The sequence below is a fragment of the Borostomias antarcticus genome (genome assembly GCF_949987555.1).
Source record: "Borostomias antarcticus genome assembly, chromosome: 11".
In the NCBI taxonomy this organism is placed as follows: Eukaryota; Metazoa; Chordata; class Actinopteri; order Stomiiformes; family Stomiidae; genus Borostomias; species Borostomias antarcticus.
Window position 1 is genome coordinate 17,646,753 of NC_140244.1, and position 15,000 is coordinate 17,661,752.

Here is a 15,000-nt window from a genome sequence, read left to right on the forward strand (position 1 = left end):
GCTCTATACACTCTTATTACATTACAAGCCATTTATTGGATTCCCTAATTGTAGTACATTCTTTGAGGCCAGGCGTAATGAGGTCATCGGTCACTAGACTAGTCTTTCTGAACACTGCATTCTTAAGATAGCAGGCTTATCATAATACACACCATGGGGATACTGTATGTTGTTACAGTAATAGAACTGGCTGTGTTCGTCCGTAAACACACTCTTGAACCCCCCCCCCCCCCCAATCCCCTCACATCTCCAACTGAGAGGGTTATAGAGCAGAACTAACTCCTCATCTTCACCTCTCCTCCTCTTTCACCCCTCTCTCCTCTCCTCCTCTTTCACCCCTCTCTCCTCTCCTCCTCTTTCACCCCTCTCTCCTCTCCTCCTCTTTCACCCCTCTCTCCTCTCCTCCCCCGGGCGTGCTTGTCAGTCTGCAGCTGCAGATGTTGGGCAAGCAAGACGGCGGGGTGTGTGTGTGTGTGTGGGGGGGGTAGTTATTGGGCTACACACACGAGCACATAGCACAGACCAACCCCTTTTTGGGCCAGCGGACGCCGCGGTCGAACGCGACCGTCACGCACCTCGCCGAACGCCTCAGCTCCGCGCCGGTTGGTGTTGTTTACGTAGCCGGACGCAGGCGGCGTGCGAACGCGGGATCCTCCGCCGTGGGTGACCCACATTCCCCCCCGTCTCCCGGCGCTGGGGTAGTAGGTCTGGATGACAACGCACCCCCCCCCCCCCCCCCCCTGCTCTCTGAACACTGCCGCTCTCACTACGCTATAAAAGGGCTGTGTTAAAACACACACACACACATACCTCTCCTACTCCATGCTATCTTATAAATACTTCATCTGGTTTATTTCAAGGCCTCTGTTTGGGGTCGGGGGATTCGTAGTAAATCTAAAACGCAGGGTTGTTATGTAAGGCAGGCTAGTAGCACGAGCAGCTAGCAGGGCAGGGCCCCGGTGTGAGGTGTGAGGTCATAGGTGTGAGGTCATAGTGAGAATAATAACACCACCACGCCATCTTCATCAGCTGCAGGGGGGCTGTTTGCCAGTCCTCTATTACCTCGGCTTGTTGTAGTCTAGCCTGTATCTCTACTGAACATGGTGTACCAGTTATGAAGGTTGGGCTGATGTCTTGATGCTATGCATAATGATGATAATGATGGTGATTACGATGATGATGATGATGATGATACTAGAGAAGAGCCACACGTCCTGTACTTGGGTTGGACCAATCAGAGGTTCATCTCTCCCTCTCTCCCTCCCCCCAGGATGAGATGGAGGAGCTGCGCTGTGAGATGCTGGAGATGAGGGACATGTTCATGGAGGAGGAGGTGTACCAGCTGCAGGAGCTGCGTCAGCAGCTGGACCTGGCCAACAAGACCTGCCGCATCCTGCAGTACCGCCTGCGCAAGGCCGAGCGCCGGAGCATCAGGGTGGCCCAGACCGGCCAGGTGGACGGGGAGCTCGTTAGGACGCTGGAGCAGGACGTCAAGGTGAGGGGCGGGGCGGGGCGCGGGGAGTGTGTGTGTTTGGGCCGCGTGATGGGAGGGAGAGTGTGTTGCGGCCAGGCGGTCACCGTCGGTTGAAGGCATAGCCATAGGTAACCGCCGTTACGGTGTGTGTGTGTGTGTGTGTGTGTGTGTGTGTGTGTGTGTGTGTATGAGTGTGTGCCTGCATGTGTGTGAGTGTGTGAAAGTGTGTGTGTGTGAGAGTGTGTGTGTGTGTGTGTCTGTGTGTGTATGAGTGTGAGAAGCACGTCAAAGGTCACGCGTGGGGTCTAAACGCTCTCTCCTGAGTGGTGACCTTTCATCCTCCCAGCCCAACACGGCCAGAAACATTTCTGATTCTGTTGGTTTCGCCGCTGACCCAAGGCTATGGTCACACATCACAAACTCACACTCCTCTGTCAGCCATCTCCACGTGATAGGAAACACAAAGGGCTTTTTCTCACACTAGCCAAAACACAAGGGGAGGAAGTGTAGGGAGGGAGGGGGTGATGATGTCATCCCTTGTGGGCCGGCCCTCGCGTCTGCTGCTGTCCATCACCTTAATGGCCCAGTTGAATATCGTGAAAGTAAGAAGAAGCAGAAAGGAGAGAAGGAACGCGTTTCTTCTTCGGCCGGGTTGATGTTAGGGCTGTTGGCGTGGCAGTGCTGTCCAGAGGGCTTCTGGGAGATTGGTCTCTGTCGAGCTGGAAGTCTTAAGACGCACTCTTATCACAGTGGGAGCTGCAAGGGTTTGTGGGTCGCGATGACAAGGCGCCGCCAAGAAAGGCTATAAACACAGAACCCCCCCTGAACAAACCGCTGGGAAACGAGCTCTCCCTCCTCTCTCCCTCTCTCTCCCTCCCTTCCTCTCTCTCTATACTCTTCCTCCCTCCCTCTTTCTCTCCCTCCCCTCTCTCGACTCCCTCTCTCCCTCTCTCTCTCTCCCTCCCCTCTCTCGACTCCCTCTCTCTCTCTCTCTCCCTCCCCTCTCTCGACTCCCTCTCTCCCTCTTTGTCTCTCCTCTCAACACATAGCTGATTGTTTCCCCTGGCTACCGCAACAGAGCCAGGTCGGGTTTCACCCTCTGTTCTCTGTTCGCTCGTGTGTGTGTGTGTGTGTGTGTGTGTGTGTGTGTGTGTGTGTGTTACATGAGGTCTAAACACTTCCCAGGGCCTCAACACTGCTCGCCCCCCAAACCACTCACTCTCAGAGCTAATGGGGGTCAATCAAGCCAAGTATATGTTTGTGTGTGTGCATTTATGTGTGTTTGAGTGTGTGTATCTGTATTTGCGTGTTTGTGTGTGTGTATTTATGTATGTGTTTGTGTGTGTGTGCATTTATGTGTGTGTGTGTATGTATTTATGTATGTATTTATGTGTATTTGTGTGTGTGCATTTATGTGTGTGTGTGTATTTACTGTGTGTGTGTGTGTGTGTGTGTGTGTGTGTTGTGTGAGTAAAGCAGAATACAGTTCCGTAAATGGACGTGGCTTCTCCCAAAAGAGCACTGTCTCAACTCTGAGTCAGGGGAAACCCAGTGTGTCACGAGCGTATTACAGTAGTCACTACCACACTACCACACAGTAATAACAGCTGTGGAGCCGTGGTCAGTCTTTTCCATAATGACCTCTTACTGTTGATGGATCATGGCTGTTCTTCAGGTCCGGGTCAGAACCAAGCTCACAGCAGAAACACACGGAGGTCAACGACACACAGGAACTATCTCTGGGCTTAACGTCTACGGGGATAATTGGCTTAGCTGGTGCAGCCTTGCTTAAGCCTTGATTTCTGATGCACACACTGGCAAACACACACACACATAAACACACACACACAGTATAAACACACACATGCTTGTGTTCCTGTTGCATCCTGTCCCACACCCCCCTTTTCTCAGTGAGGGGGAGGGGGAGGAGAGAGACTGGGGGGACAGTGAGATATTAGGGAGAGAGGGGGAGGAAGTGTGTGTGTGTGTGTGTCTCACATCCTGTGTTCTACTCGCACACTGCTCTACTTCCCACATCCACTGGGAAGTAGAGCATGGGGTCATGTGACAGGAAGTGGAGCATACCAGCAGGTTTTCTCATGATGTCAACAAACCATATGGACTCAAGCGCGTCCAGGAGGAGTTAGTCCGGCATTACTCATCCTCTTGGACAGCAGCGGCCTTTTCCTTTACACCAGTGTGACCGAGGCGATGGCAACCAGGGCTTTGGCGTGTCCTTTGACCGTATTAGCACACTAAGCTAAAGGCTAATGCATCATAATAAGCGATAAGCAAAAACAAGCTGCAGAGGAATCAGGTTATGTCACTTGTTGTGATGTTATTGACAGAACCTGTCTTACTGGTTGCTCGCATGTAGACCCCTGCGAGCAGTCTGTTACCGTATCAGCTTGGCACACATCACTGTAAGCCTGTAATGTTTTGTAGGTCCGGATAAACTTCCTCATGTCTCAGTTTAGAATCATGTTGGATAATGTCACATTGGATAAAGTCATGATATGGTATTATGACTCCCTGCTAAAGAGCACCTTCTTTGTTCACCTGCCTCAACCCACTTGAGCACTTAGTCCGCTGTTTTGTTGGATAAAGTCACGTTGGATAAAGTCACATTAGATAAAGTCACGTAGGATAAAGTCACGTAGGATAAAGTCACATTGGATAAAGTCACGTAGGATAAAGTCACGTAGGATAAAGTCACGTTGGATAAAGTCACGTAGGATAAATTCACGTTGGATAAAGTCAAGTTAGATAAAGTCACGTAGGGTAAAGTCACGTTGGATAAAGTCACGTAGGATAAAGTCACGTAGGATAAAGTCACGTTGGATAATGTCACTTTGGATAAAGTCACGTAGGATAAAGTCACGTAGGATAAAGTCACGTTGGATAATGTCACTTTGGATGAAGTCACTTTGGATAAAGTCACGTAGGATAAAGTCACGTTGGATAAAGTCAAGTTGGATAAAGTCACTTTGGATAAAGTCACGTTGGGCTGTCAAGCTCCTCTTTTCTTCTCGATCGCCCTCTTACAATATCTTCCTCTTTTTCCGCTCTCCTCCGTTAGCATGTAGCTGTGGTGTCATTCGCATGGTGAGCTGAGCCCTCGTGTTCGGCCTATAGGAGAGCCTCTCCTGCATAGCAACAGTATAGGGAGCCAGGAGGGGGGGGTTGGTTGGTCTCTTCTCTTGCTTTGATAGCAACAGCAGAAATACAATTTAGACACACACACTACTGTAGAGACACACACACTACTGTAGAGACACACACACTAGTGTAGAGACACGCTGCTGTGGAGGCTGTTTGTAGACCCCGTGCTGCCCACCAGGCTGTGGAGGCTGTTTGTAGACCCCGTGCTGCCCACCAGGCTGTGTAGGCTGTTTGTAGACCCCGTGCTGCCCACCAGGCTGTGGAGGCTGTTTGTAGACCCCGTGCTGCCCACCAGGCTGTGGAGGCTGTTTGTAAACCCTGTGCTGCCCACCAGGCTGTGGAGGCTGTTTGTAGACCCCGTGCTGCCCACCAGGCTGTGGAGGCTGTTTGTAAACCCCGTGCTGCCCACCAGGCTGTGGAGGCTGTTTGTAGACCCCGTGCTGCCCACCAGGCTGTGGAGGCTGTTTGTAGACCCCGTGCTGCCCACCAGGCTGTGGAGGCTGTTTGTAGACCCCGTGCTGCCCACCAGGCTGTGGAGGCTGTTTGTAAACCCTGTGCTGCCCACCAGGCTGTGGAGGCTGTTTGTAGACCCCGTGCTGCCCACCAGGCTGTAGATACTGTAGCTCTGGTCCAGGAAGGTGCTGCTGATCCCCTGTCTGCTGAACATCTGGAGGGACGGCAGGGCACCATGTGTATCACACACACACTCACACACACACTCTCACACACACACATGGAGGCACACATACACACACACACACACACACACACACACGGAGGCACACACACACACACGCAGGCAGACACACACACACACACACACACACACTCTCACACATACACACACATCGAGGCACACACACACACTCACTCACACACACGCAGGCGCACACACACAGACACACACACTCACACACGTAGGCACACACACACACAGACACACACACTACTGTCATGTATCATCTGCCCTCTCATACTTTGTCATAAGGACTGCAGAATCCTCTGCTCAGGCACAGCGCCTTAAAGCCAGGGAGGGAGGGAGGGAGGAAGGGAGGGAGGGAAGAAGGGAGGGAGGGAGGGAGGGAGGGAGGGAGGGAGGAAGGAAGGGAGGCAGGGAGGGAGGGAGGAAGGAAGGAAGGGAGGCAGGGAGGGAGGGAGAGAGGAGGGAGGGAGGGAGGGAGGGAGGTAGGAAGGAAGGGAGGGAGGGAGGGAGAGAGGAAGGTAGGGAGGGAGGGAGGGAGGTCCATCATATCACAGACAGTCCTCTCAGCAGTAGTACTACCACTAATTCAACGGCTGATGACGCGTTCTCCTTATAAGCCATGTTTTCAGAGAGCTGAGCGTAGTTCATTAACATGAAGGCCTGCGTCTGTGAGGAGCTGGTTCGGACAGTGTGCTGACCCTGCAGTAGCTCAGTGCCCTGACGATGTCAACAAGCGGGATTGTAAATATTGATACCTCCGGTAAAGCTATACGGCAAGCGCTCCTCGTGGCTCGTTAAAATGGGGAACGCAGTACTGTGCACTCTCAAAGGGTGTTTTAGAATCCGCAAATAAACTAGACAGTACAGTGTGATCAAGTAGAATGAAGAAAAGCAGGAAAAAGGTTGACAGAGCTCGAGGCTATTTTACAGCTTGCAGTACATGGTGCTGATCCAGGATCAGTTTATTGTGTGGACAGAGAAGCGTTTGATCCAGATCAGCGCTCCTCTCCTGGGGGGCGTGAAAACACACACAGCCCTGGGATAGACAGCCACAGAGGAGCCGTGCTTGATGTCAACCCCCCCTCACACACACACACACACACACACACACAAACAAACACACTCTGCCCCGTCTGCCACTCCTGTGTGAACGGCCTCCATGCAAATCCAGGCTGATGACATCAGAGGGGTGGGGGGTGTTTCTGGATGGCCGTTGGGGGAACAGAGCAGACTGCAGCTGGAGCAGGAGGAACAGTCTACTGTTTGTTATTAACACACACACGCACACACACACACCCACGCGCACACACACGCACTCATTCTTCGCTCACCACAAAGTACACACGATAGAAATCCTTTTAATGGCTAACGGTCGCATTCTCAGTGTTATTGTTTGTTTTGGGGTGAGACCGTAGCTCAAAGCCACTCGAGGGGTTTCCCTACACATCACGGCGAGGTGTAGCAACTTTTATCAGGAGTCACAGACAGACAAAGTAAGACTGGGGCGGCTGAGCAACGAAGGTGTACGAGGGGGGAACCGCTGTAAATGTCTGGCTGTTAGCAGCCCATTAATCAAGATGTTTATGGCAAAGCTAAGGGCTCAGTAGTAGCCCTAGAGTAGGACCTCAAAGCTAAGGGCTCAGTAGTAGCCCTAGAGTAGGACCTCAAAGCTAAGGGCTCAGTAGTAGCCCTAGAGTAGGACCTCAAAGCAGCCCCCCCCCCCCCCCCCCCCCCCCGGTGTAGAGGCCGACCTGGAAGCCTGCCAGACTGGAAACACAGGAGAGAGACGTGGTCCGACCACAAACTCCCTCACCCAGACCACTGCTCCAGAGATGAGTGGGGAGAGAAGGAGAGAGAGAGGGGGATAGAGAGAGATAGATAGAGAGAGAGAGGGGGGGGGATAGAGAGGGAGAGGGGGATAGAGAGAGAGAGATAGATAGATAGATAGAGAGAGAGGGGGATAGAGAGAGAGGGGGATAGAGAGAGAGAGGGGGATAGAGAGAGAGAGAAGGAGAGAGGGGGATAGAGAGAGAGAGGGAGAGGGGGATAGAGAGAGAGAGATAGATAGAGAGAGAGGGGGATAGAGAGAGAGAGGGGGGATAAAGAGAGAGAGAGGGGGATAGAGAGAGAGAAGGAGAGAGGGGAGGATAGAGAGAGAGAGGGGGATAGAGAGGGAGAGAGGGATAGAGAGAGAGAAAGAGAGAGAGGGGGAGAGAGAGAGGGAGATAGAGACAGGCAGAGTTGGATACAGAGAGTGAAAGTTCGAGAGACACACACACACACACACACACACACAGAGGGGTGAATCAGAGCATGGCAGTACGGGCAGTTGGTCCGTCTCAGAGTGGGCGGCACAGAGGGGCATTGTGTTACTCAGCTGCACATTGGCCCTGGATCAGGGCCAGGGAGAGAATCCCCAGCACACACACGCACACATGCAAACACACACACACGCACACACACACACACGCATGCACACACGCACGCATACTGATCTGCTGGTCTTTGGTTCAGTTGAAATGGATGGTCAGAGACACCGATGTAGCAAGCTCTTTTTGAAGCCTGAGGCTCAGAATATGCAGATAATAACCATTTTATTATACATCTATGGTTCATAGAGACACAAATAAAGTGGCAGTACACCAATCTAGCGTGTCGGAATTGTATTAAATGCCAGGGAAATAACAGTAAAAGCAAAAAGAAGAACAAAGAAAAAAATCGAAATGAAATAAATCCCTCTATACCATTGACTGGTTGAATACTCAGTGGAAGCGTGTCTGTCTGTGGTCGGTTGGTTGCTTTACAGTCCAGAAACGCCAGAACTTCCTCTTCCCCTCTTTGGTCGGATTGCTGATCGTCTTGCCCATCTCGTTGCGCTCTTCTGGTAGGATCCACCCCTTGTTCATGTAGAGGTCCCATAGATGTTCATGCCTGTAGAGGTTGTCCTGTCAACAGATAAGGATGCTGAGTCGAGACTGACAGTCCTGCCGTAGCGCTGCTGTGTTCTGTCCTCAGACTGCAGCCCGGACTGGACACGACTCCCCAGCACTGAACTGTTCACATACCAGCTTACGCTACCAGTCACTCGAAATGCACAGTATTGTGATTATTGATTCATCAACAGGATTGATTCTGCTGATGATACAGCATCTTACCTTCACCAGTGGGGAGCAGAGTTCTTCCAGTTCGTCCCTCCTGTGTTTTTCCAGGCGCAACTCCAGCCTGGTCAGGGGCCTGTCTGTCTGTCTGTCTGTCTGTCTGTATGTCTCACTGCCCTCCCTCTTTATAGGAAGGTTGATACAGTAGGAAGTGTCGTCTCCCATCTTGGTGCCCTCAGCAAAGCTCACAGAGGTCTTCAGGTGCTCCATCATCTTTGAGGCAATGATGCTGCTGAAGACCAGAGCTGACTTTGGCCTCTCCATCAGGCATTTCCTAAACATGGTCATGTTAGGGAAGATCTGGTAGAACATGTTTCTAAGTGAGAACCTCAGATCTTCACCAAGCTTGGCCTCCCTCTGCAGCAGGAAGTGGATGTGCTCCACCATCTCCTCATCAAACTCCTCCACCCCGTCTTCAGGCGTCCTCATGAAAAGGCCAAGCAGAACCTGTCGGACGGTGGACGTTTGAAACAGAGGCTCCTTCTCTCCAAGGGCTGTGACCTCTATAGGCTGGCTCTGTGCAGTTGGAGGCGGGACCTTTGGGGAATCCACACGCAGTGATTGGACGGGAGATGAATTTGAGAACGTCCTCCTCCGTCATCCTGGTCTTGAACCTGTTGAAGGACAGCAGTGCAGTGTATAAGCCAATTCCTCCCTTGGACAGAATAAAGTAGATCTCATCTCATCTTATCTTATCTCATCTTACCTTCACTGAGGGCTTCCCCACACCAAGGTTGATCCTGCTGAAGTCAACCTGGTCAGACTTGGTGTCCTCAAAGTCATCTTCAGGGAACTGCCTGTTGAAAGCAGCAAGGCTGCAGTCCAGGGCCAGAGGGTTCTCCACCACCGTGCCTGGAGGCACCTTCCCCTCCTCTTCCTCTTCACCAACACAGTATCTGGGTTCCAGCCACAGCACATCTCTACTGGAGAGACGCGGCTTCTGTACCTTGAGCCAGTATTCCAGGATGTCCTGGTCGGCCATCTTAGGGAGGGCCCGTTGGAAGGTCTTCAGGTGTCTGATCCAGGTTCCATACTAATGGAACAGTCCATTCCTCTGTTCTTCAGGGAGAACCTTAGAGAAGAGCTTCTCCTCCATGGCGTCCTCCACAGCCTTGGCCGTCTCCCCACAAGGGGCAGGGCCACCAGAGGGGCAGGCCTCGCTGAGGGACTGGTAGATCCTCAGCACCCCCTCGATGACACCATGGGGATGGACTTGATGACAGTTCCAAACTTCTCAACGAAGGCGCTCTGGAGATGGAACACTGTGCGCCTCGTGTTGCAGACGGGAGCAGGCAGCTTGCTGTCCACAGACACACCTGGGATCCTCCTCAGGGTGGCGAGGGTGACAGCACTCATCTTCAGGGTCATGGAGAGCAGAGCCTGCTGGGTCAGCTGTTTAACACCACGGCCATTCAGAGGGTGCAGCCTCAACATGAACTTGACCAGGAAGTCCTCCACAAGCTCTCTGCTGATCACAAACTTGACCAGGAAGTCCTCCACAAGCTCTCTGCTCATCACAAACTTGACCAGGAAGTCCTCCACAAGCTCTCTGCTCATCACAAACTTCGGAGGCAAAGGACGGGCAGCAGTCGCTCTCTCACTGATCAGTCCCTCCTCCTTTTTGTCTGACAGCTGGTCTGGGACCAGCCGGGCGATGCTCTGAGCCACCAGATGAACCAGGTAGTGAGAGAAGATGCTGGAGCCGATTTCTAGAGCTCTGGCACCTCTGGAACCTCTGAGCAGACGGCTGATAGGCCAAGCAGATCGACACATATTTAATTTGATTAGCTATTGTAAAGTCAGCTGTATGATGTGGGACTGTGTGTGGGCAGCTGAGAGGTCTTGGTTCTGAGAGTTGACAGTAGGCTACCTGCTGGTCCATGTAGGACTGCACCCAGGGGTGAGTCTGGTTGGACGTTGAGTCCATGATCGCTCAGAGGAAACCTGGAGACCACAGGAAGTGGATTATAATCCAGGATTAACTGCCTTTAGTCCAATACATCTTAGATATGTTAATCAAGTAGCCTTGTGTCTGCTGTCAGTCTGTTTCTTAAATCATAACCTCTAGATGTATCAAAATCAACTACTTTATGTAAGTATAATAAAATAAAAAAAAGCATACCTTGGAAGGATCTTTGATGGAGATTACTGATATGAAATCAATTAGGATGATATTAAATCAATAAGTCTGAGATTACTGATAGGAAATCAATAAAGCTGAGCAAGAAAGCAGCAAGGCAACGAGAGCTACAGTATAGAAACAATGTTTGGAGCGCAGATATATACCACAGGTGTATCGCAGGTGAATGATGAGAAAGCGTAACACCGTGTCCTAACTGCTTGCGACGCGAGCAACAGAACGCAACATCGCATGCTTGCTGTCCTAACTGAAACCGTTAAATTTCCTGTTCTGTTACGTCATTTGTCTATATTCCCAACTGAAGACAGACGCCTGTCAACGCGAGCGACAGGAGGAAAATAGGAACAGGGCGAGCGTCAAAAGGACAGTTAAAACGTTGCGCCGCTTCACGCTGTGTCGCTCGCGTTCAGTTAGGACATAACAATAGAAAATAAAGCAATGGAACGCATTTTGTAGCTGACGCTCGCTCGCGTCGTGTGTAGTTAGTACACGGTGTGACAGTTTTGGGTTCTAGAATGAGTGTCATGATTGACTGGTTCTGAAGGAACACTGTTTCTACTGTCCACTTCAGTCAGTGAAACAGGGATGAAGTGTGACCTTCAACTCCCTCAGGTAGTGAGTGACAGACTGCATTAGCACTTTATAGGTGTTTTATCAGTAGAATGTTTAACCCTGACATCATTAGCCTCGTGGGACCATCCTGATCTTGCGAGCTCACTTTCAGTTTGACTCCGCAGATCAGTCTGGACTTCCCGCTATCTCAAACCATTATGCTCCAATTACATTTTAACCGGGCCAATCAGGGACTGTCTTCTGACTGCTGTTCTGCCACCCAGTAGAACGTAGCACCTGAGTGGTTCCCATGACAGAACAGTCTCCCAAAGCAGCGAGCGCTAAGGTTAACGTTAGTAGAATAAACACAGCCATAAGTGCAGTACAGTAGGACCCCACTCATCCGAACTTCAGAGATCCGAACCTCCCGGTCTACCGGACAGGCTTAAAAAACTTTTTTTTGACCCTGCTATCTGGTTACTGGTGGGATTTTCATTACAGTACTGTAGGCCTACTTGCATTTAAATCTGTCATAATAAACATGTACTGTATCATACTGTGAATAAAAACAGAACTGTATGTAGACCTACATGTTGCCTGTAGGCTGTAGCCTACTGTCACGTTTCATTTCTTTCTTACTCTAATGTCGAGCGCAAAACGCAAACGAGTCTGCTGCGAGAGCTGCATTCCTTGGTAGCCAGAAAGCGCGTCAGCAACCTGAAGCAGAGGAGCATCGAGTCATTTTTCGTTCCCAGTTAATGGACTTCAGGAACACAGACGTACTGTGAGCATGTAGATTAGCCTACTAGGCCTAGGCTACTGTATTTTTTAAATAATAGCCTACAGCCTAGGCCACGTTAGCCTACATCGGTTATTTTAGAGACTTTCTTTTAGCCTAAGACACGGCAACTTGTCTGTCATTTCATTTATTTATTTATTGATTATCATTGCTCTAATTGTTCTAATGTTGGGTTGTTTTTAGGCTATACCATTTTGTTCTGCGAATACAGTAGCCTATCGATGCAGCGTAAGCCTCATTTGAGAATAAAGTACTGTATTTGATCAAAGCACGCACTCAAGTGGAAATTTGTTTATTTTATTCTAGGCTACTGTAGGCCTATTATAGGCTAGGCTATATGAGTTTGGCTATTTGATTGCAATTTTGATGCAAGTAATTAAGGGTATTTATCGGTCTATTATGAGTCTATATGAAACAAGTATACCACTTATTTAATTTGGTGCATTTTAACATAAGTTTCAGTCATCCGGACATTTCACATATACGAACGACCTTCGGTCCCCTTGGGTTCGGATAAGTGGGGTCCTACTGTATTGACAAAATAGACTCATAACAATGAAACAAGAACCAGAGTATAGACAGAGTTTATCAGAGGACATTTTCACCGTTCTTCCGACTGGATTTGGCAAAGGTTTTGTTTCGCTATTTGGCTGACGGAGTAATGGCTGGAGATAGGGGGAGGGCCAGACTGGTCTGTGATTGGCTGACGGAGTGATGGCTGGAGATAGGGGGAGGGCCAGGCTGGTCTATGATTGGCTGACGGAGTGATGGCTGGAGATAGGGGAAAGGCCAGACTGGTCTGTGATTGGCTGACAGAGTAATGGCTGGAGATAGGGGGAAGGCCAGACTGGTCTGTGATTGGCTGATGGAGTAATGGCTGGAGATGGGGGAAGGCCAGACTGGTCTGTGGAGTGAGACTGAATGTGAGCTCACCAGATCAGGATTGTTTATGGTCATCGATGGTACATTATCAGTCAAGACTCAGAAGAGAAAGTCTGACTTAATGATTGATAACACACATAACAGTCTCTCATCCCCTCCCCTCCATAGTCCTCTCTTTTCCTCTCCTCCAATCTCCTCACTTCCATCCACACATCATATTCAAACTGAATGGTGATCTAAATATGATCTGAGATTCAGATATCATGAGTACAGAGAGCGCCATCTCCTTGACCCGGCCAGGGCCTGGGCAGACCCGTCTACGGCTGACCACTCCCGGTCACTCTGCCTGCATATCCCAGCCAGGCCGCCCAAAACCAGCACCATGAGTCAGCAGCCCCCCCCGTCCCCCGTCCCCCGTCTTCCCCCTGCAAAGTGCTCGATGACGGCAGTCCTGTCATGTTGGTGACTGATCTTCTTTCCATAGAAACAAATCCGCTGCAGCTTCCTGTATGACCTAGTCTGAGCCGTGAGCCGGTCCAGCATCTGCAGCTGTATTTGCATGACGGTCTGTCCTCTACACCCCGGGGGGGAGCGGTTCTACTGTCAGCCAGAGGAGGAGCGGTTCTACGGTCAGCCAGGGGAGGAGCGGTTCTACGGTCAGCCTGGGGAGGAGCGGTTCTACTGTCAGCTAGTGGAGGAGCAGTTCTACTGTTAGCCAGTGAAGGAGCGGTTCTACTGTCAGCCAGTGAAGGAGCAGTTCTACTGTCAGCTAGTGAAGGAGCGGTTCTACTGTCAGCCTGGGGAGGAGCGGTTCTACTGTCAGCCAGTGAAGGAGCGGTTCTACTGTCAGCCAGTGAAGGAGCGGTTCTACTGTCAGCCAGGGGAGGAGCGGTTCTACTGTCAGCCAGTGAAGGAGCGGTTCTACCGTCAGCCAGTGAAGGAGCTGTTCTACTGTCAGCCTGTGAAGGAGCGGTTCTACTGTCAGCCAGTGAAGGAGCGGTTCTACAGGCAGCCAGGGGAGGAGCGGTTCTACTGTCAGCCAGTGAAGGAGCGGTTCTACAGGCAGCCAGGGGAGGAGCGGTTCTACTGTCAACCTGTGAAGGAGCGTTTCTACTGTCAGCCTGTGAAGGAGCGGTTCTACTGTCAGCTAGTGAAGGAGCGGTTCTACTGTCAGCCTGGGGAGGAGCAGTTCTACTGTCAGCTAGTGAAGGAGCGGTTCTACTGTCAGCCTGGGGAGGAGCGGTTCTACTGTCAGCTAGTGAAGGAACGGTTCTACTGTCAGCCTGGGGAGGAGCGGTTCTACTGTCAGCCAGTGAAGGAGCGGTTCTACAGGCAGCCAGGGGAGGAGCGGTTCTACTGTCAGCTAGTGAAGGAGCGGTTCTACTGTCAACCTGTGGAGGAGCGGTTCTACTGTCAGCCAGTGGTGGAGCGGTTCTACTGTCAGCCAGGAGAGGAGCGGTTCTACTGTCAGCCAGAGGAGGAGCGGTTCTACGGTCAGCCAGTGGTGGAGCGGTTCTACTGTCAGCCAGTGGAGGAGCAGCTGTGTTGAGCTCATATAGATATATTTGCATATGCATTATGCATATTGGTAGACCATTACATCTCTGGTGGCCTGCGGTTACTCTCCTGCTGCTCTTGGCTCAGCAGCCATCTTGACAGTGATTGGCCAAGAGCGTGTTTGACTGTTTGACCTCTGCTAGTGAACGCACACAGAGGGAAATATTCAGCTATCTTAACAAACAGTCATAACATTCACACCATACTGTAAACTCAAGCTCAAAGCAGTAACAGTTTCATCATGCTGTCTGCACACAGCACACACACACACACACACACACACACACATGCACACATATGCCTGTACACACTAGGGATGAGACGGTATACCGTAAAACCGTGAACCGCGGTATAAAATGTCCACGGTATTAGAACCATGACATTCCCTGTGTTTACGGTATTACGTTTACAGTATTACACAATAATGCGCTGCTGAAACTTTATATTTCACACTGCAAAGGCACGCACACTAATGTTCAATAAGCTGTTTTCCTTCAAAGTAAAATACTTGTTTTTTTAATGTGTGTTGGGGAGGTGAAATGCCGTATACCGTGAAATACCGTAAACCGTACC

At 50.8% G+C, this 15,000-nt stretch overlaps 1 protein-coding gene across 1 annotated transcript in view; it reads left to right on the forward strand.

Moving 5' to 3' along the window:
* Nucleotides 1-15,000, forward strand: part of LOC311315442 (microtubule cross-linking factor 2-like) — a gene marked incomplete at both ends in the record, with an annotated part of 71,381 nt that overhangs the window by 1,504 nt on the left and 54,877 nt on the right. Inside the window, 1 exon segment of the mRNA XM_084446112.1 lies at nucleotides 1,271-1,495. Coding sequence (XP_084302238.1) covers nucleotides 1,271-1,495 — 225 coding nt within the window.